The sequence below is a fragment of the Lytechinus variegatus genome, chromosome 17, assembly GCF_018143015.1.
Source record: "Lytechinus variegatus isolate NC3 chromosome 17, Lvar_3.0, whole genome shotgun sequence".
Classification (NCBI taxonomy): domain Eukaryota; kingdom Metazoa; phylum Echinodermata; class Echinoidea; order Temnopleuroida; family Toxopneustidae; genus Lytechinus; species Lytechinus variegatus.
In genome coordinates, this window is record NC_054756.1 from 8,505,208 (window position 1) to 8,525,872 (window position 20,665).

The window sequence follows — 20,665 nt, forward strand, 5'->3', positions numbered from 1 at the left end:
TTTGAGTAAAAGATATATTGTGATGGATATAAAAACAGACGCCACCTCCACGTCGAGAGCCGGGTCTGTCCTTCCTGACCAATACATAATCATCAATTAGAACATTGGAATCATCAATTAAATCATGGAGCCAACTTTCGGAAATACAAAATATATCGAAAGGAACATTATTAAGCAAAAAACGGATTTCATCTATTTTATCAATCAAACTACGAACGTTGAGATGGCCTATTTTTAGACCATGTTGCTCTGATAGACAGATTGCACATTTTTTAAACTCATTAGAATAGGTAGGAGGTGGAACAGACGTGACGTTTTTGGCACGCTCTTCTTGGCCGTGATCCTAGTAATAATAGTAAGGACATGCCTTTTCCTTGTGACCTAGTTGGTAACAAAGGTTACATTGTAGTTGAATACCATGCCGACAGTTGGACGAGCGATGATTGGGTTCGCCACAGTTAGTGCATCCAGTTGCATATGAAAAAGGTAATGTTGATGAGCGGGCTACTGAAGCATAAGATCGCGGAATGTTGTTGGATCGTTGAGACTGTAATGGGTGTTGAGTTGATGGCATCCTTCGGTAACCCGGGTAAATGGGCGGCTGAAAAGTTGGAGGAGGCACAGGGGGTAGAACTTGAGGGGGTTGTGTTTGCGATTGAGGGAATTGGATTCCGGGAGGAAAGTAATACTGCGGAGGGTATTGGACAGAAGGGGGGAGTCTGGTGGATGGTTGGGAGGGGGTAGGAGGTTGACGAGGCCGAGGAAAAGAAGGCGTTGGCTGTGAAGTTCGAGACGAAGGTGTCTGCTGGGCTATCCTTTCCGTTCCTGGCGGGGGTGGTTGCTGACGAAGTGGGGGGTATTCTTGTCGAGATGGTGGTTGAGTTGGTGGTTGCGAAGTAGAAGTAGATGCAGATTCTGCCGGAGTTGTAGAATTAGCATGACGACTTGTATAGGGTCGAATGTTTACTACCATTGGATAGGATATATATCCGACATTCCATATCTGACCAGAGAAGGGTATCGTAGCCAGTTCATTTTAAAAATAAATCGCCATTTATGAAGATAAGTATTAAAAGATGGGATCAGATTTATCAACTCGAACAATAAAATAGCCCTAAAATAGCCTGTCAAAAAATAGTACCAAAGTCATTGATATATCTTTCCAATTTGGGGCAAGGAAGTTCAGTAGTTACCATTTCTAGAATCAGTGTTAGATTTTCAAATATGTTCATACACTTTTGTCAATCAGCAATATCAAATTGAACAAAATTTGAATAGGTTGGGTCAAACAAATATCTTTAAAGGTCAAGTCCACCTCAGAAAAATGTTGATTTGAATCAATAGAAAAAAATCAGACAAACACAATGCTGAAAATTTCATCAAAATCGGATGTAAAGTAAGAAAGTTATGACATTTCAAAGTTTCGCTTATTTTCAACAAAATAGTTATACGAACGAGCCAGTTACATCCAAATGAGAGAGTCGATGATGTCACTCACTCACTATTTCTTTTGTTTTTTATTGTTTGAATTATACAATATTTCAATTTTTACGAATTTGACAATTAGGACCTCCTTGCCCGAAGCACAAAATGTTCAAATAATGGAATTTCACGTGTTTAGGGAGGGAATGAAACTTACATGACAATGACAAGAAAATCATAATATTTCATATTTCATATAATAAAATACAAAAGAAATAGTGAGTGAGTGATGTCATCAACTCTCTCATTTGGATGTAACAGGCTCGTTCATATAACTATTTTGTTGAAAATAAGCGAAACTTTAAAATGCCATAACTTTCTTATTTTACATCCGATTTTGATGAAATTTTCAGTGTTGTGTGTTACGATACTGCAACAAATAACAATCAGAAATTGATGTATAAAGTTTAATTTCCTCTTTTTTTATTACAGGAAATAATTATACATAAATAAAACAAATAATGATCTTACATAAATCTCTTCAAGTGTCCGATGTAAAATCCCGAAGTGATGATATTATATCCAAGTAATAATCCAAATGATAAAATCCCAGTTGACTGGCGAAAATTCACAATGATGGCGATGATGAAACTGATGTTGAAGTCCGATGAATAATAAGAGTCACTGCAACGAGTTGAAATGTCCGTGAAGACGATGTTGATGATGATTAACAGTCAATTTCAGCAATCCATGGGTTGAAGCGTGTTCATTGAACAGGTTGATGATGTTGATGATCTCGATGAGAACTGATAATTTCTCAAAATAACTGCAAACAGTTCATTGATGCATAAACTGCTCTGATCTGATCTGGTGAAGTGATCTCATATGATGTGATGTGATCTCCTGCTCTCATATGATGTGATGGTGTGATCTAATATGATGTGGTGTGATGATCATCTTGAAAAATCTGCAGCTTTTATACTAATTACAAGTGTTCTAGATCATTCTCAAATTTCGACTAATCTACAAGCTTCTAGAATTGTCTTCCAAAAGAACTTTCTCCTTTCAGGAGCAGTCAAAATCCAGAACACTCTTGAATGACCTCATTGAAATCAACAGTGTAAACAAAATACCTAAGCCTATTCATTTCCACTACCAATACAATTCTATTGTTTGGCTTTTCCTTATTCAACAATAAAACTCCTTGGCCTTTAAATAGGCAAGGCCTGCATAATAAAAAGACATCCTGGAATGTTCTTTACAATTCTTGGCTATCCTTAAAGGGAAATAACTAATAGATAAATGTAATTGCTTTTAAAATTCTTTTACAATTATTCATATATGTAACACCTCCCCCACCGGGGAAAAGAAAGCTTTACCGTAGTAAAGGTTTCTTTATGATTATTTTTTTCTTTTAACTGTTCAAAGTCATCTTGATAAATCATTTACAGTTATCGTGTACAAAGATATAGTACTTAACGAACATGTTAAAATAAATGAACATCAAAGATGTTTTCTTCAAATGACACACTTGGTCAAAATCATGAATAATTTCACTTTTTATACTCTTGATAGAGCATCAGCAATTACATTATTCTTTCCCTTTATGTGTACAATTTTCAAAGGGAATGGTTGGAGCATTAGGCTCCATCTGTACAGTCTTTGATTCTTTGTTTTGAATTTCTCCAAAAACACAAGAGGATTGTGGTCTGTATAGACTGTAATCTCTCCATTGGTTAGATACACCTCAAACTGCTGAAGGGCTAGTACGAGACTCAGGGCCTCTTTTTCAATAGTTGAGTATTTCTTTTGAAACCGATTGAGTTTCTTAGAGAAGAAGTAGCACACTGGTTTTTCGATGCCTTCTTCATCTTCTTGGAGCAATACTGCTCCTACTCCAACATCACATGCATCAATAGCTACTTTGAACGGCTTTGTGAAGTTTGGAGCTGCCAAAACAGGCTCATTCACCAAAATGGCCTTTAATTTCTCAAACGATCTTTGACATTCGTCAGACCAAACATACTTCACTTTTGCCTTCAGCAGGTTTGTCAGAGGACTAACCACTGTACTCAAATTTCCTGTAGAAGCCACTCATACCTAAGAATCTGAGCAATTCTTTCTTAGTTGTGGGAATTGGGAAGTCTAAGATAGCTTGTATCTTGGCTTCTCTTGGTAGCACTTGCCCTTGACCAACCACATGACCAAGATATGTGACTTTTGCCTTGGCAAATTCACTCTTCATCAGATTCACTACTAGATTGGCTTTGTCCAGCCTGTCAAACAGTGCTCGCAAATGATTCAGATGATCATTCCAAGTATCACTGTATACTAGGATGTCGTCTATGTATACGACACAATTGTCAAGTCCGGCAATCACTTGATTTGTCAACCTTTGGAAGGTTGCTGGTGCATTTTTCATTCCAAAAGGCATGACTTTGCATTGAAATAAGCCTTCAGGTGTAACAAAGGCTGATATCTCTTTGGCTCGGTCAGTCAGTGGCACTTGCCAATATCCTTTAAGCAAGTCTATCTTTGTGATATAGGCAGAATTTCCAACCCTATCAATACAATCTTCTAACCTAGGAATTGGATACGAGTCAGTCTTAGTTACTGCATTTACCTTTCGGTAATCAATGCAAAATCTCTGAGAGCCGTCTGGCTTTGGAACCATTACAATGGGAGAACTCCAACTACTCTGACTCGGTTCGATTATGTCATTATCTAACATAAACTGTATTTCCTTATTCACCATTTCCAACTTGCTTGGATTGAGCCTATAAGGATTCTGTTTGATAGGTCTTACATCACCTACGTCTACATCATGTACAGTTAAAGGTGTACGACCTGGTTTGTCTTTACATACATTCTCATATTCTCTTAACAGGCCAGATATATCATTTCTCTGATCTTCAGGCAGGTGTTTTAATGCCTCATCCATATTTCCTAACATCTCTGAGTTAGACAACTTTACACCACATGGTTCGTTCTTAGATACATCTGTATAAGACAATTCATTATCTGTCTTTCCATAGCATTCTTCTTCATGTACATCTACATGTTTTTCTTCTTCTTTGACCTGTGTTGTACCTATTGGCTGACTAGCCTCTCGCTCAAAGTATTCTTTTAACATGTTTACATGACAAACTCTTTGAGACTTTCTTCGATCAGGGGTACTGATCACATAGTTGACATCATTCAATTTCTTTTTGACTATGTAGGGACCACTAAACCTAGCTTTCAAGGGCTCACCTTGCAAAGGCAACAACACTAATACTTTGTCTCCAGGCTTGAAACTTCGCTCTTTTGCATTTTTGTCAGCTTGAGCTTTCATTTTTCCCTGCGACTCTTTCAAGTGTTCCTTAGCCACATCACAAGCTTTTGAGAGCCTTTCTCTAAACTTTGACACATAGTCTAGAAGGTTTACATCATCATCCTGAACCATAAACCTCTCTTTGATAAGCTTTAGAGGACCCCTAACCTCATGACCATAGACCAATTCAAATGGACTGAAACCTGTGGACTCATTCGGGGAATCCCTGGTTGCAAACAGTAGGAATGAGATCCCTTTATCCCAGTCATCGGGATAGTCTTCACAATAAGCCCTAATCATGGTCTTCAAAGTCTGATGATAGCGTTCTAACGCTCCTTGGGACTGTGGGTGATAAGCAGAGGACTTGATCTGCTTTATTCCCAACTCCTTCATAACTTGCTGAAATATTCCTGACATGAAATTTGACCCTTGATCAGATTGAATTTCCTTCGGCAGACCGTACCTAGTGAAAAACTGCACTAACGCCTGCACCACTGTCTTTGCAGTGATACTCCTCAAAGGTATCGCCTCTGGAAACCGTGTAGACAAGTCCATAATCGTCAGGAGAAATCTGTGACCCGACCTCGTTCTGGGTAAGGGTCCGACACAATCAACAAGAACCCTAGTAAAAGGTTCATCAAATGCAGGAATGGGTATCAATGGAGCAGGCTTGATAGAAGGCTGTGCCTTACCAATAATCTGACATGTGTGACATGTCTTACAGAAATGCACAACATCTTTGTGCATCTTAGGCCAATAGAAATGCCTCATAATTCTATCTTCTGTCTTCCGAATACCGACATGACCTGCCATAGGTAACTCATGAGCCATTTTCAGAATATCTGTGCGGTAACAAGGAGGAACTACAACCTGGTGAATTATACACCAATCTTCATCAGCTGGTCTCCGGGGAGGTCTCCATTTCCTCATCAAAATGTCATCTTTGACATAAAAGCACTCAGGAACCTTATCAGCCTCAGCCTCAGAACATGCTTTCTGTGACAAGCTTTTTAATTCTGGGTCTGCCTGTTGTGCCTGTACTAGGGAGGATTTACTAAACAAACTATCATTGTTAGCAACAGAGCCTTCAACACTATCCCCATTCAAATCCTTGAAAAAGGTTTCAGCTAACCAGACATCAGTACTCTCCTCTACATCAGCAGATTCCGCATCATCCTTTTCAGCTCTACGAGTCTGAGACCTAGTAACAACACAATCCGGGGAAATCCCTGGAAAATCTTCCTGCAACAATTCAGTTTCAGCTACCTCAACGGGCTTTTCCAAAACCACTGGAGATGCAACAACTTTATCTCCAGCCAAGTCGTTACCTAACAAGAAATCAACACCTTTCATGGGTAATTCTGGAACGACACCAACAGTCACAGGACCACTAACTAGGTCACACTTTAAGTCGACCTTATGCAAAGGAACCGACATGAAATTTGGGCCAATACCTTGAACTAAGACGTTGGCATTCTCTGAACTCTCCGGAGGAAGAGCCGAATCACCTGGCACCATCAGGGACTGTGCAGCCCCTGTATCCCTAAGGATCACCACTGACCTACCAGCAGCACCAGTCGAACAAGGGGATACTTCACCATCATGCAAAAAAACTTCTAAAAGTTTCATCAACCTGTTTGACTTTATCAGCAAATACCAGAGAAACACTCTCAACATCTTGATTGGGCTCTGATGGAACAAACTCCATCGAGGGAACACTTGTTTGCTTGACAAAACCCATGTCTTTCTTAGTTTTGGTTGGCATTCCAACCAATTTCCAACATGATTCTTTCAAATGTCCCGATTTATGACAATGAGTACAAATTTTGGAACTACGACTCTCAGACCTTTTGGTTGATTCTGTGCCCCCACTAGCCTGATTCTTGTAAGTGTCTTTGCCCTTGCTTGCATATTTTCCCTCACTAGGTTTATTGTGGGATTCAAATGACCCTTTACCTTTCTTTTTCCAATAATTCTTGAAAGGAGGCCTATCTCCACTACCCTTATGTGTGACCTCAAATTCATCAGCTACTATGGCTGCTTTACTGACTTCAGTAACTCTATGGTCATCTAAGTGAGATTTAATGCCAAAAGGAAGACTCTTTTTGAATTCTTCTAGGAGGACAACTTCCCTAAGGTGAACAAAATCTTTGTCAACTTTCAGTGATCTGTACCACTTATCGAACATCATTTCTTGTTCCCTAGCAAATTCAACATACGTCTGGCCTGTTTGTCTTTGCATGTTCCTAAATTTATGTCTGTACGCTTCTGGTACCAACTCATATGCATTGAGAATTGTTTCTTTCACTGTAGCATAGTCACATGATTGCGTTTCAGAGAGCGAAGAATAGACTTTTGCAGCCTTTCCAACAAAAACACTTTGGAGGAGAAGAGTCCAGTATTCCTCGGGCCAATTCAGTCTCTTGGCCACTTTTTCAAATGACACAAAATATGTATCAACTCCCTCTTCATCAAATTTTGGCACAAGGCGAATATTTTTCGCCACATCAAAGCCTTGGGGAGATTTATCTTTAACAGAGTTAGTATTAGTATTTGCATGAGCTAACTCCATTTCTTTCAACTTTAACTGGTACTCCAATCTCATTTTCTCCATTTCAATGTTTTCTCTGATTCTTTCCTTTTCAATGTTTATTTTCTCCTTTTCAAGGTTGATTTTCTCCTTTTCCAATTCAATATTTGCTAGTTGGATCTGAGCATCATCTGAAATATTGATAGAAGTTTCAGATTCCTCTGTAAGCTTCATGTGACTAGCTAACAAGTCAATTATCTCTGCCTTCTTTAAACCTGGGGCTAGAGATACACCCAAATGATCACAAACTGTTATCAAATCATCTTTCTTCAGTGACTTCAAATGATCATATGACAATTCTGTCATTGCAAGAAATTCTTCAACATCAAATGTAGCCATAGTGAATATACACAAATACAAGCAAGTAATAACACAGTACAGTATATTCTAGAACTTTCCAAAAATTTCCAAAATGTTTTCAATTCAAATTGGCTTTTGTTTCAAATTGACTTTCGTCTCAAATTGGCTTTCGTTTCCTGAAAAACTGGTTTTAATTTCAAATTGGCTTATACAAATTTGGTTTTTGTTTCAAATTGCCTTGGCTTGTACAAATTTGGTTTTCGTTTCCCGGACAAGCCCCCAAAATTATTTGTTACGATACTGCAACAAATAACAATCAGAAATTGATGTATAAAGTTTAATTTCCTCTTTTTTTATTACAGGAAATAATTATACATAAATAAAACAAATAATGATCTTACATAAATCTCTTGAAGTGTCCGATGTAAAATCCCGAAGTGATGATATTATATCCAAGTAATAATCCAAATGATAAAATCCCAGTTGACTGGCGAAAATTCACAATGATGGCGATGATGAAACTGATGTTGAAGTCCGATGAATAATAAGAGTCACTGCAACGAGTTGAAATGTCCGTGAAGACGATGTTGATGATGATTAACAGTCAATTTCAGCAATCCATGGGTTGAAGCGTGTTCATTGAACAGGTTGATGATGTTGATGATCTCGATGAGAACTGATAATTTCTCAAAATAACTGCAAACAGTTCATTGATGCATAAACTGCTCTGATCTGATCTGGTGAAGTGATCTCATATGATGTGATGTGATCTCCTGCTCTCATATGATGTGATGATCAAGTGATCTAATATGATGTGGTGTGATGATCATCTTGAAAAATCTGCAGCTTTTATACTAATTACAAGTGTTCTAGATCATTCTCAAATTTCGACTAATCTACAAGCTTCTAGAATTGTCTTCCAAAAGAACTTTCTCCTTTCAGGAGCAGTCAAAATCCAGAACACTCTTGAATGACCTCATTGAAATCAACAGTGTAAACAAAATACCTAAGCCTATTCATTTCCACTACCAATACAATTCTATTGTTTGGCTTTTCCTTATTCAACAATAAAACTCCTTGGCCTTTAAATAGGCAAGGCCTGCATAATAAAAAGACATCCTGGAATGTTCTTTACAATTCTTGGCTATCCTTAAAGGGAAATAACTAATAGATAAATGTAATTGCTTTTAAAATTCTTTTACAATTATTCATATATGTAACCTGTGCTTGTTGAATTTTTCTCTTTTTATTCAAATCAAGTTTTTGTTGGGGTGGACTTGTCCTTTAAAACTAAAGCCTTCCTGTTGTAATTAGGCTCATGGAACCTGATGTAGATTTGGACACTATCTCTCCATCATCTAATAACTACATGTACATGCATCTCTTTCCCTCATTCTCTTTTGTTTTCTCTCTCTCTCTCCTGCTTTTCTCTCTCTCTCTCTCTCTCATAGGATTAAAAAATTAAAATAACGAGATATACTGGTTATGCTTTTTTTATGATTACTTTTGCTTTTAGTGTGTAATTGTCACTATTATTGTTTTTTCTGTCACAGTACACAAGTGCAGACTGAGTGGATGTTGCAAAATTATTTTTGTTGTCAATTATTTAAGTCAAGTTCTTGCAAAAAAAAAATGTTTTTTTGGTGGCATGATTTAATTTGGATTTGAGAATGTTAGTTTGGGCATGTATGATCATGAATGAAACAAGATAAATAACAATTCCTGATCTTTGAATTGTTTTTGGTCATCAGATTGTCCCAGTGGAACCCTAAGCGTTGAGGAATTCAAGAAGATTTACGGCAACTTTTTCCCCTACGGCGATGCCTCGAAGTTCGCCGAGCACGTATTCCGCACATTCGACTCAAACAACGACGGAACGATCGACTTCCGCGAGTTCATATGTGCCCTGAGTGTGACGTCACGAGGGAAGCTGGAAGAGAAACTCAAATGGGCCTTCAGTATGTATGACTTAGACGGCAACGGATATATATCAAGACAGGAAATGCTAGAAATTGTTAGGGTAAGAATTAAAGTGGTAATGATATATGATCATAATGATGATATAGTAATACTCAGAGCTTGTTTTGTACATATCACAGACCTTTATTTTTGAGGAGCGCAATTGCGCGGGCGCTCCTACCGCGCTCCTAAAAAAAGATAAGTAGAGCAAAAATCACGCTCCTAAAAAAAGAAAAAAAAATTGCTAAAATTTCACATTTTACATCTTTAAATCCATGAAATGGCCATTTATTTTCCATAATTCCTGGAAATTAGTTTGATTTAGTTGAAAACTATCAGAAAAATGAAGAATATTCACCTTTTCCCCCACTCTGCTTTGAATTTGAACTCATGATTTGATTTTCATGGCAACACCATTGAAGTCTACATGTGGGACTACAATATTTACCGAGAGTAAGTTCAAATTAGAGTCGGGAAGGAGGGGAATGTTCAGACTTTCCCCTTTATTTCACATATTTTACATTATCTCAGCCTGACCTTGATATATGTGATGTGAATTATATTTTCCCATGACATATATCGTGCTCAGAAGGAGGCAAGATGCTATTTGAAAGATAATGAGAAAAATCTGAAAATTTGTGTACAAAACAAATCAAGTGTTGTCCACAAAATAAGCCATTTTTAAGCGTTTGCAAATTTGAGGATCCCCATAGAAAATACAAGACTTTTTTAAAGTCCATAACTTGCTTATTCTATAACCGATTTTGATGAAAATTAAAAAAGAATGTTCCTCTCATTTTTCTCTTTCCAATAAGATTGCTTCTCTTCTTGGGTTTTGGTTTCCTTAATTTAGATGGTACAAAATTTTGCATAGTGGATGGATATTATTTTCTAACCCAAGGCTTTGTGAAAAACACTGGCATTGCCTGGAACCTATTTGGGGTTCAACCAAGAAGACAAACAAGATGAAAGAAAAAAAGAAGAAAGAGAAGGATAAAAAATGGAGAGGAACTTGGAGATTAAGAAGGAAAAAAAATTAAGAGAAGAAAATGAAGATGTTAAAGTTAATTGCCTAGGTTACTGCTACAATCAGGCTATTAATACCATATGATACAGTGCTCAGTGAACTATACAACATGTAGTAGATATGCACAAATTTTGTTTATAGATATTGACATGGCTTGCATGTTCATGGAATTGGTGTGTTTCATTAATCATGCTCCAGTAAGGTTTCTTATAGGCTTGTTTGTTGACTTTTTTTTCCAAAACGTACAAATGACTTTAGCCATGAATGAAAATTGAAAACCTACAAAAAATCCCATTTACCTGAATAATGAACCCTTGATGCGCGGAAGATAACAATTAATCTGATTTGTCAACTCGTATCTCAGGAATAACGTAAAGGCGTGACGCCACAACATGGGCGCAGTTTTTGTGCAGGTATTTTTAAACACATAAATTGCAAAATGTTCATGATTTTTTGACATTGTGGTTATGAAATGGAAATAGAATGGATGGTTTAATTTATCACTCTTGTTTTTCTATCCCCCCCCCCTTGGTCTCTCTCTCTCTGCTCCTATTTCTACGTCTTGTATCCTTTTAAACACTTCTAACATCCAGGCAATTTACAAGATGGTCGGCACAGTGATGAAGATGCCAGAGGACGAGTCGACGCCGGAGAAGAGAACGGACAAGATCTTCCGACAGATGGACGAAAACCTAGACGGCAAACTCTCCCTGGGTGAATTCATCAAGGGCGCGAAACAGGACCCCTCAATAGTACGGCTGCTCCAATGTGACCCAAGCGGGAGCGCGGTCACAAAGTGAGGCCGTGCCCCTATCCCCCCTTCTGTAAATAAACAAAGTATGGTAGCTGAGAGGAGAAGATATTAAAATTTAAAAAAATGAGGTACGAATTCTGCGAGAAAGAATTGGGAATGGAATGTTTGGTTTGACTGTGAAGGGAGCCCTCTGTTGACTAACTCATGATTTAAGATATGGTGTATTAGCCAGTTGGAGGGTTAACATGTAGGGAACAGGATGGTTTGAACTAACAGATTGGTGGTTATGTGGGGAAGATAGAGTTGAGAGAGGAAGGCCATTTTCTTTCATACGATTCCTTCTCATCAAGTTGTGAAAGCCTTTTTATCGTAATATTCCATCAAGTAATATCATCTGAGAATGTCTGCTCTACTCGTAAGAAATCAAGTGATCAGGGGTACGTTTCACAGGGGAACTTTGCCAGTCTGATAACTTCCATAACAACCCTGATTTTTGATTGGCTGATGCATCCTGTTGCCATGGTAATTACCATAATGGCAAGGTTACTGTTATGATACCCCTCTATATTGAACAGGTCACAGAATTTTCACAAAATATTGCCTGGTAATTCTCAACCCAATGTGGTCTTTACCAACTGCAAAATCTAATTGAAAAACACATGTTACTACTAAAGTTAATTAGTGGTTCGAAAGCAAGTAATGTACACCCTTTGATATGTATACACTGTATCATTGTATTGAGATCCCTCCTATCCTAATTACAAATTAAGATCAAGTATAAAATATATGCCTAAACAGTAGATATTCTGTCATCATATGTATTTATCAATATGGTAGAATGGTGTCTTCAAATTACAAACTATAAAACAATTATCAAATCATGTCTATTAGAGAGGTTTCAACTAAAATAAGTAGCGATATGTCACTTTTTGTATCATAAACTCAGAATTTCCAATTGGAAGTTTTTTTAAGTACCTACTTGTATTTAGAGATCTTTGTGGGGTTTTATTTTTCCAAATGTATGTTTTTAATCCTTGCAGTCTAGGTTTTGAAAATTTCTAAATAGTGGCTGATTATTCAAACTTTTTATTGATATTATGACTAATGAGAACCAGTGAATGGTTTGTTGTGTTTGTCTTTTTTACCTGGAGTTTTGCCACATACTGTAATAGATAAGGCAGCACAGATGTAAATATAGCTTGTATAAAAAAAAAGGTGTCAGCTTACATTCTATAATGAATACTTTTTCTAAATGTGCATTACCATCTCTAATAATAGAATGTTGTAAAGTGAAACTTTATGGGGTTTGTTTTTTTCTTCATTGTTTAACATTTTGAGAGATATTCCAAGCAATCAGCTTGTGTCAGTCAATTATCACTTTCATTGTCATCGTCATAGAAATAGTTATCATCCCCACTATCATTACCATCATCATCATCATCGTCATCATCATCGTTGTCATCGTCGTGGTGAGGTTGTCATGGTCTAGTGGTTCAGACCCTTGTCTTTCAATCAGAGGGGTCGTAAGTTGGAATCATCGCAATGACAAGTTTTCCTTCTGCAAGAATTTTACCCACATTGTGCTGCACCCAACCCGGGTGAGATCACTGGATTCTCTGTTAGGAATAGCAACTTGAGCTGAAGCCACTGTAATAATGATAGCAGACCTTGGAATAGGTTATATCTTGATAAAGCCTATCATCATCATCATCCTCTTCATCTTCACTATCTTCATCATCATCGTCATCACTACCATCATTGTCATTACATTTCATCATCTTCATGTAGATAATTTTATTTTCCATCTAATAAAACACATTTTTGTTTTTTTAATGCATGGACCTGACAAGAAAATAGCCAGCCTTATATGAGACTAGCCTCTAGTACATGCTGTTAAACACCTGCATCTACTTTCTTCCTGAAAAGTGACTTACTCTGGTTTTTAATTTTTTTTTCATCTCTGTCCTTTTGAGTTTTTTTTAATTCATCATGGTAATGCAACATAACTTTTGAAGCTCAAGTGATATAAAAAAGCAGTGTTTTAGAAAGCGACCAAATTCATAGATAACCCATCTCCATTTTCTGTAGGTATTCACAAGTCGACCAAATCAATTTTTATTGCAAACTTCCATGGCATGTTTGACCTGGTCTTGTTAATATGTTTGTATGTTCAAGTGAACGCAGTGATGGATCGAAAAACCCTTTGACGGCAAAGGGTGTGCCTTTCGAGTAGATCTACACAAGGAATTTATTTTTCAAATGGCTACTTTAAACAGTTATCCACACATTTCACAAATCATTCCATGTTCAGCTTTTGTCAAAGCTTTATTTCTCACCCACCAACAAGAGCCAGATGAATATTCAAAGATTAGTATGTCATTTTGAAAGTTGCGTGGGAGACTATGCCCCATAGGTTTATTTTCAAGTCTGCTAATGACGATTCGTCCAATTACCAACTCATCTACTATCATTTGGTCTACCATCTGTTGGTCCAACATCCACATGGTCCAATTGCCAATTCTTCCACTCACCATTTCGTCTAATAACCAGTTGGTCCAATAGCCATGTAGTCTGTATACCATTTGGTCTTATTGGACTAGGCTTTAATAGTGCAAATTGAATGAAAAAATGATTATTAGACCAACTGGTTATGAGAAAAAATGGTGATTAGACGAAGTGATGATGGGACCAAATGGTAATAGACAAAATGTTGATGGACGGAATGGCATTAGACTAAATGAAAGTAGACCATGTGGTGAGTGGACGAGTTGGAAGTAGACGAGTTGGCAATTTACCGTCCCATTATGCACAAAGGAGGTATAATAACCCCCTCCCACCCACCCCAGTAAGGTTTTCAAAGCCAGTTGGTAAACTTTGCCCAAGATTCAGAAACATCACCAAGCCTGCCGGTAATTCAATCTTAATTACAATACTGGTGGGTGTTTCATAAAGCTGTTTGTAAGTTAAGAGCGACTTTAAGAGCAACTGTTGATCCTTTCTTATAGTAAGTGGTATATTCATTGGCGATGGCTTAGCGCGAAAGAAAGGATCACCAGTCGTTCTTAAAGTCACTCTTAACTTACGAATAGCTTTATGAAACGGCACACAGGTGGTCAGACAGCAAAGCAATGGCCCAAGATTTCTATGAAAGCCAAGTGGCATGTTATTCATCAAAGTATGTAGGATTTTGTGATAATTGTACCGCTGCAATGTTTTTCAGCAGGAATGGTCTTCTTGTCTTGCCTGCTGCTGCGCTGGGCACAGTGAGAACAGTCTGACAAAACCTTAATTTTTTGTTGCCTTTATGGATCATCAGTTCTATCTATTTCATACAAAATTCTGGTATTGTTGATTATACACTCGGACGTAAATAAATTGTGTACCTTTCAGTAAACTGCTGGTAAAATTATCCCCATATATTAGGTCATTTACAAGGTTCGTTTATACTAGGTCATTTCCATCCTTCAAAAATAAATAGTCTCAGTGGCAGTGTTCAAGTTGAATGGCTACTGTCCCTAATATACTCTTTGATAATCCAAACTGTGCATTTGAGAAGATAACCGTACACAAATGTAACTTACAATATATGATCCGCCATTGACACATTCCAAGCATTCAAGGTTGATGCCATTAATGGTCGTTTAAACATAATATGTTTCCTTTTTCATGTAAACTTTTATGATGCGAAACAAAGTAGTAATAACTGCACTCGGAACAATAGCAAAGAAGATAGAAATGCTTGCATGTCAAGACGTCTATATTAACAAACTAGGCCCTATTGACAACCAACAAAAATTCACTTGTGCACAACTGTGGTTTGAACTTAAAGGCCCATATTATCAAAAGAGGTTTCAGTTGTACCATGGTACAAAGCAATCGACTCGGCAGTTTCGTGTACAAAATTATGCTTATTCTATCTCGCACACGAAGAAAAATCCAAAATTAAATGTGCGCTTTTTGCAAAGGGTGCTAGATTGAGTAAATTCTTGATGGAATGAATATGATAAATCTGCATAAACCAGGGTTATTGTGCCATGGTCCAGTTGAACCCTCTTTTTAGAATATGGGTCAAAGTGAGTATTTGTTGGGTGTAATAAAAAGTGTTAATTTTACTCATCCATGCATTGTATACATGTATAGCAATTAATGCTGTCAATTTCCTTCTTTGCATCAAATCAAGAGCCCCCCTCCCATTTTTTAACATCTTTAGATAGATTTTTAATATCAACGGGCCAAGTGCATCGCTCAGGCTAGATATTACTATGTTATGATTTTGTGTCTTGTTGGAATTTCTATTTTATATCTTTGTGTGAAATCTAGAGAAATGTGCAATTTTGTCGGTATTTCTCCCCCAAAATATACTGGGAGACGTACTGGAATATTTGGGGCCTTTTTGCATAAAGCATAACAACTGGTCATGTGACTGATTTTTACGAGTGATTGCATTGATTATTGTGTATATAATCAATCGTAAATATCACACCCGCAATCAATTGCTAAGTTTTGTGTAATGAGGTCCCTGCTGTTTGTTCTCGAGGGATGTATTGTCTAGTCTCCACTTCAGGCATTTATGCTGCATTTTTCTTCTCTCGCATTTTTTAAATTCATTTTTTTTTTAAATAACATTATCTATGAAAAATATGAGTGCCCCAAAATGGTTAAAGATACATTAGATTGAGGTCTTGAACTGCAGTGATATGAAGAAAAAAGCATTTTGTTTGAAAAATTGCAATAGACCAATCTTCTTGTTGGAAAAGGTAGACTATTAAAGCTACATTCTTGCTTTTGTAGGGTAAGATTGACCAATATTGCCATTCCCTTTCAATGATATACTTTTTGTATTATTCGTTTGACCCTTCAAATATATAAGAGAAGTTTTTATCTTACAATTGCACAAACATGAACAGAGCAAGATGAAAATTTGTACAATGTAAATATCTTGTGTGTATATTTTTTTCAATAGCTATCTTATTAATTGTCAAATTATATAGAAACATTTAAGCAATTCGAGCTGTCATTAGAAGAAAGCATTGACTTTTGCTAAATAAATTACGGAGAATATTACAATTGTCACTTGACATTGGTTTGGCAAGAGAAAAAGGTATGGAGCATGCATAGGATTTTTTTTAATACATGTTGGGTTTTTTTTGTGATGAATATTTTTTAAATGGATTCTGTTTGATCTTTCTCAAGTAAGTTTATATCCGTCTTGGGGATATCTTTCTACAGCTTTAACGTTGTTCAGTGTTTTCTTAAGTGCCAAGTTTGGCTTGTAATTTCCAATTTTTTCTTGACCTGTCAGTTATTAAAAAAAAATCCAGAATTCTTTTCATACTTTTAAATGGGGCTGAAGGGAGATTGATTTACATTATGGTAGATACATGTATTTAACCTTATGATTTTAAATGCTATTTTATATTGTATTCAACATAGTAACTCATGCATTAATGTGGTTTCCTTTGCCATTTAAATGCTGATGTTAACATACTCCAATTATTAAAATATGATTATATTGATTGGCATCACTTGCTGATTAAAGCCATGAGATCTTTTTTAATTTACAATTAAATGTTTACCTTCAAGTACACTTTCTTGTGAAAAGGGAGCACAGGGCCCTGTCTTACAAAGAGTTACAATTGATCCTATCAATCGCAACTGTATGGAAATCCATCTATGCTGTCACTTTTTCTACAGGAAATTTGCTCAATTTCCTTGGTAAAGAAAAAAGAATCGCACTGAATCTTAAAGAGAATGATGAATGTATGAATATACATGTACATCATATCTAGAATATAGTTTTCGCAAACATGCATTTTAGATGTTGACGTTGCTGGGCCCCGTCTTACAAAGAGTTACGATTGATCCAATCTATAATAACTCTATGGAAAAACATCAGTGTCATAAATTTCTCTACAAGAAATTTGCAAAATGTCCTTTGTATACAAAGGAGATCACACCAAATTGTCAAGATATTAATGAGTTTATGGATATACATTCATATCAAGATTTAAAAAAAAATAAACATGCATTTTATATGTTGACTTTGCTGGCTTTCCATAGTTGCGATTGATTGGATGAATTATGGCTTTCCATAGTTGAGATTCATCAGATAACTATTAGATGTTCTCGCTTTTGTTTTGTATTGTTGCTTAATACTGAATGAGAACTGTACATTAACTGGGGAAAAAATCATGAAAGTATTGCTGAGGCGTATTTTGTAAGGATGAGTTTAAACTTGAACGAATGATTAAAGTTGTCTGCTGGCCTGGCATCTTTTTTTTTCTTGGAATGACCCAATGGGAGATTTCATGTTTTGTGTTGGGCTTAAAAGTGTTTATGATGAGTTGATTGTTACACCAACACTGCAACAAAATTTGAATGAACTTGAATCCAGTGCTGGGCCTCACTGGGTGTTGAGATACGTGTTTTGAATCGTTATGGTGTCAAATAAAGTTCAATCCAGTGTTGGAATTTGGGAATGCAGTCTACATTGAGCTTTTGACACCAACACTAACACCAAACTTGAAATCACCCATTGATTGAAAGAATGTTGGTAGTTGTATTAAACCTCTGCTCATTAATCTACAGTGAAATTAAAGCACAAAAAATGTAATATGTTATATCTGTAGTTACTGGTGAATGGGATGTACCACTGCTTGGTCTTATCATGCATTGTATACTATCAATGGTACCAGTTGGTGTAATTGCTAATTACCAGTTGGTCTAATTTTTAAAATACCAGTTGGACTAATTGCTATTTACCAATTGGTCTAATTGCTAATCACCAGTTGGTCTAATTTCTAAATACCAGTTGGTTTAATCGCTATTTACCAGTTGGTCTAATTTCTAAATACCAGTTGGTCTAATTGATATTACCAGTTGGACTAATTGCTATTCACCAGTTGGTCTAATTGCTAGTTACCAGTTAGACTTATTGCTAATCACCAGTTGGTCTAAATGCTGATAACCAGTTGGTCTAATTGCTTATTACCAGTTGTTCTAACTTCTATTTACATCTACCAGTTGGTCTAATTGCTTTTTACCAGTGGTCTAGTTTCAATTTATTACTTGGTCTTATTAGCACTTACCACTTGGGTCTATATACATGTATTCGCCATTTACCAATTGGTCTAGTTGCCAATTACCACTTGGTCTAATTGTTATTAACCAATTGGTGTAGTTGCCAATTACCACTTGGTCTACTTGTTATTTACCAATTGGTCTAGTTGCCAATTACCACTTGGTCTAATTGTTATTTACCAGTTGGTGTAGTTGCCAATTACCACTTGGTCTACTTGTTATTTACCAATTGGTGTAGTTGCCAATTACCACTTGGTCTAATTGTTATTTACCAATTGGTCTAGTTGCCAATTACCACTTGGTCTACTTGTTATTTACCAATTGGTGTAGTTGCCAATTACCACTTGGTCTACTTGTTATTTACCAATTGGTGTAGTTGCCAATTACCACTTGGTCTAATTGTTATTTACCAATTGGTCTAGTTGCCATTAACCACTTGGTTTAGTTGCCATTTACCATTTAGTCTTATTGCCAAGGTCTGTCATGAAAAGGGGATAATAGTGTTATATAGATTATATTGAGAACCAATGAGTCAAGTAAAGTAGTCATAGCAGACCTTTCTTATAAAAGATTAGAAAAATGCATTTAATCTTAGCTTGTATCTAAAGCAATTGGGAGTAGTGTAATCTTGTACTTGCAATTTGAAAAAAAAAAAAAAAACGGAAACCAACTTTCAATTTTGATGAGAAATTTACCAGCTACAATTACATCAGTTGTACGTATAGCTTAGTATTTTAATGATAACTGTTAAAATCATTTTTTTTTGTGTGTGTATCATTGAATCAAAATGATATAGGATCACAATATTTACAAGTAATTGGTAGAAGATCAGCAGTACTTAAATAGGAGAATGACTGGTGTCCCTAGCCAGCCTGTTTGAGGAAAAAAACTGTGCAACATAGTTTATCAATTTTGTGCAAGGTGGGGCACATTCTAGCGAGACTTGGCACCCCAATCAACATTTAAGAATAGGTATATGTATTTGGGAAGGGTCCAGGAGGTCGAGTGTTACATACATTTGTCCTCATCTTCCGCTTGGCCAGATCTGCAATGAGAGCCAAGATAATTCACTCTAGAAAACACCAAAGTCATTTTAACCCTATATAAGTCAACAATGCACATTTAGGGCATGTTTTAAAACCGAAAGCAAGGTTTATAAGATACGGCTAAGCAGAAAATAATTTTGATGTGGGCAAACGTAATCATCGGCCTAAAAAAAAACACCTGTTTTTACAAACTTATTTAGAATGGTGTTGATGCATAGTTCTCTGCAAACCTAAATCATGGTATAAGTGGTATTTAGTTGTACTTTCAAGTTATATGACCTTCCTGGTCATATGATTTGGTATTTTTCTCATCAAATTTAGGTTTCCTTTTTTTTTCATTTAAATTCAAGTCCAAAATTTTATTGGCTCTTCTAGTGTTTATGCCTGGTGTATCATACATTAATGCTAAAAGTAATGCTCTTCTAGTACATGTATCTGCTTATATAAAGATTGTCTTTTCACTAATTAAATATAAATATATATATATATTTCTACCTTTGAGCTTTATGCATTGCGGGCAACGGCCTTGTGCGGGTACATGCTCTGAGGTCTGGTGCATCATGTTTACATGTAGAAGGTCGTTAATAGCAACAGTGAATTTTGCTGGGTGTGCTCATATTTTGGGGGAAGGGGGCGGGTGTTGATATGGTTTTCTTCTCTTTCTTTTGTATATTGTATATTGCCTGTCTTGTATAAAATTTGAAGAATATTAAGATTAATTGTGTTCTCATCTGTAATCTACTTCTCTCTTTTCTTTGTGAGTGGTTCATCTTTCCCTCTTTCATGTCATGAGAACTATTTATGTTAATTGAATATGAATACAAATTAAAAAAATATGAATATTCATAATGGATATGTGTTTGCTATTGTTCCTTTGTGTTTGCATAGGGTTGTTTAAGCATTATGAAGTGTAGTTTTTTTTAATTTTATTGATGATGTTGATGATAGTGGTGATGATAACAGTTATAAAGGTTATGATGATAGTGGTGGTGATGGTGATAATGATGGTGGGGATGTTTATGGTGATGATTATGGCGGGGATGGTCGTGGTGGTGGTGATGATGGTGATGGTTATGATGATGATGATGGTGATAATGATAATGAAATGTTAATGATGATGGACAGTGGTGATGATGATGGTGATGATGATGATGAGGATGGTTATGGTGATGAT

At 36.4% G+C, this 20,665-nt stretch overlaps 1 protein-coding gene across 3 annotated transcripts in view; it reads left to right on the top strand.

The window, feature by feature from the left end:
- Positions 1–20,344, top strand: part of LOC121430553 (neurocalcin homolog) — a 53,582-nt gene extending 33,238 nt beyond the window's left edge. For all 3 annotated transcript variants that reach the window (XM_041627864.1, XM_041627863.1, XM_041627865.1), the window contains exons 3-4: positions 9,377–9,645; positions 11,205–20,344. In XM_041627864.1, the coding sequence (XP_041483798.1) occupies positions 9,377–9,645; positions 11,205–11,411 (476 nt within the window). In that variant the 3' untranslated portion in view covers positions 11,412–20,344. The remainder of the gene's footprint in view (positions 1–9,376; positions 9,646–11,204) is intronic.
- The last annotated feature ends 321 nt before the right edge of the window (positions 20,345–20,665 follow it).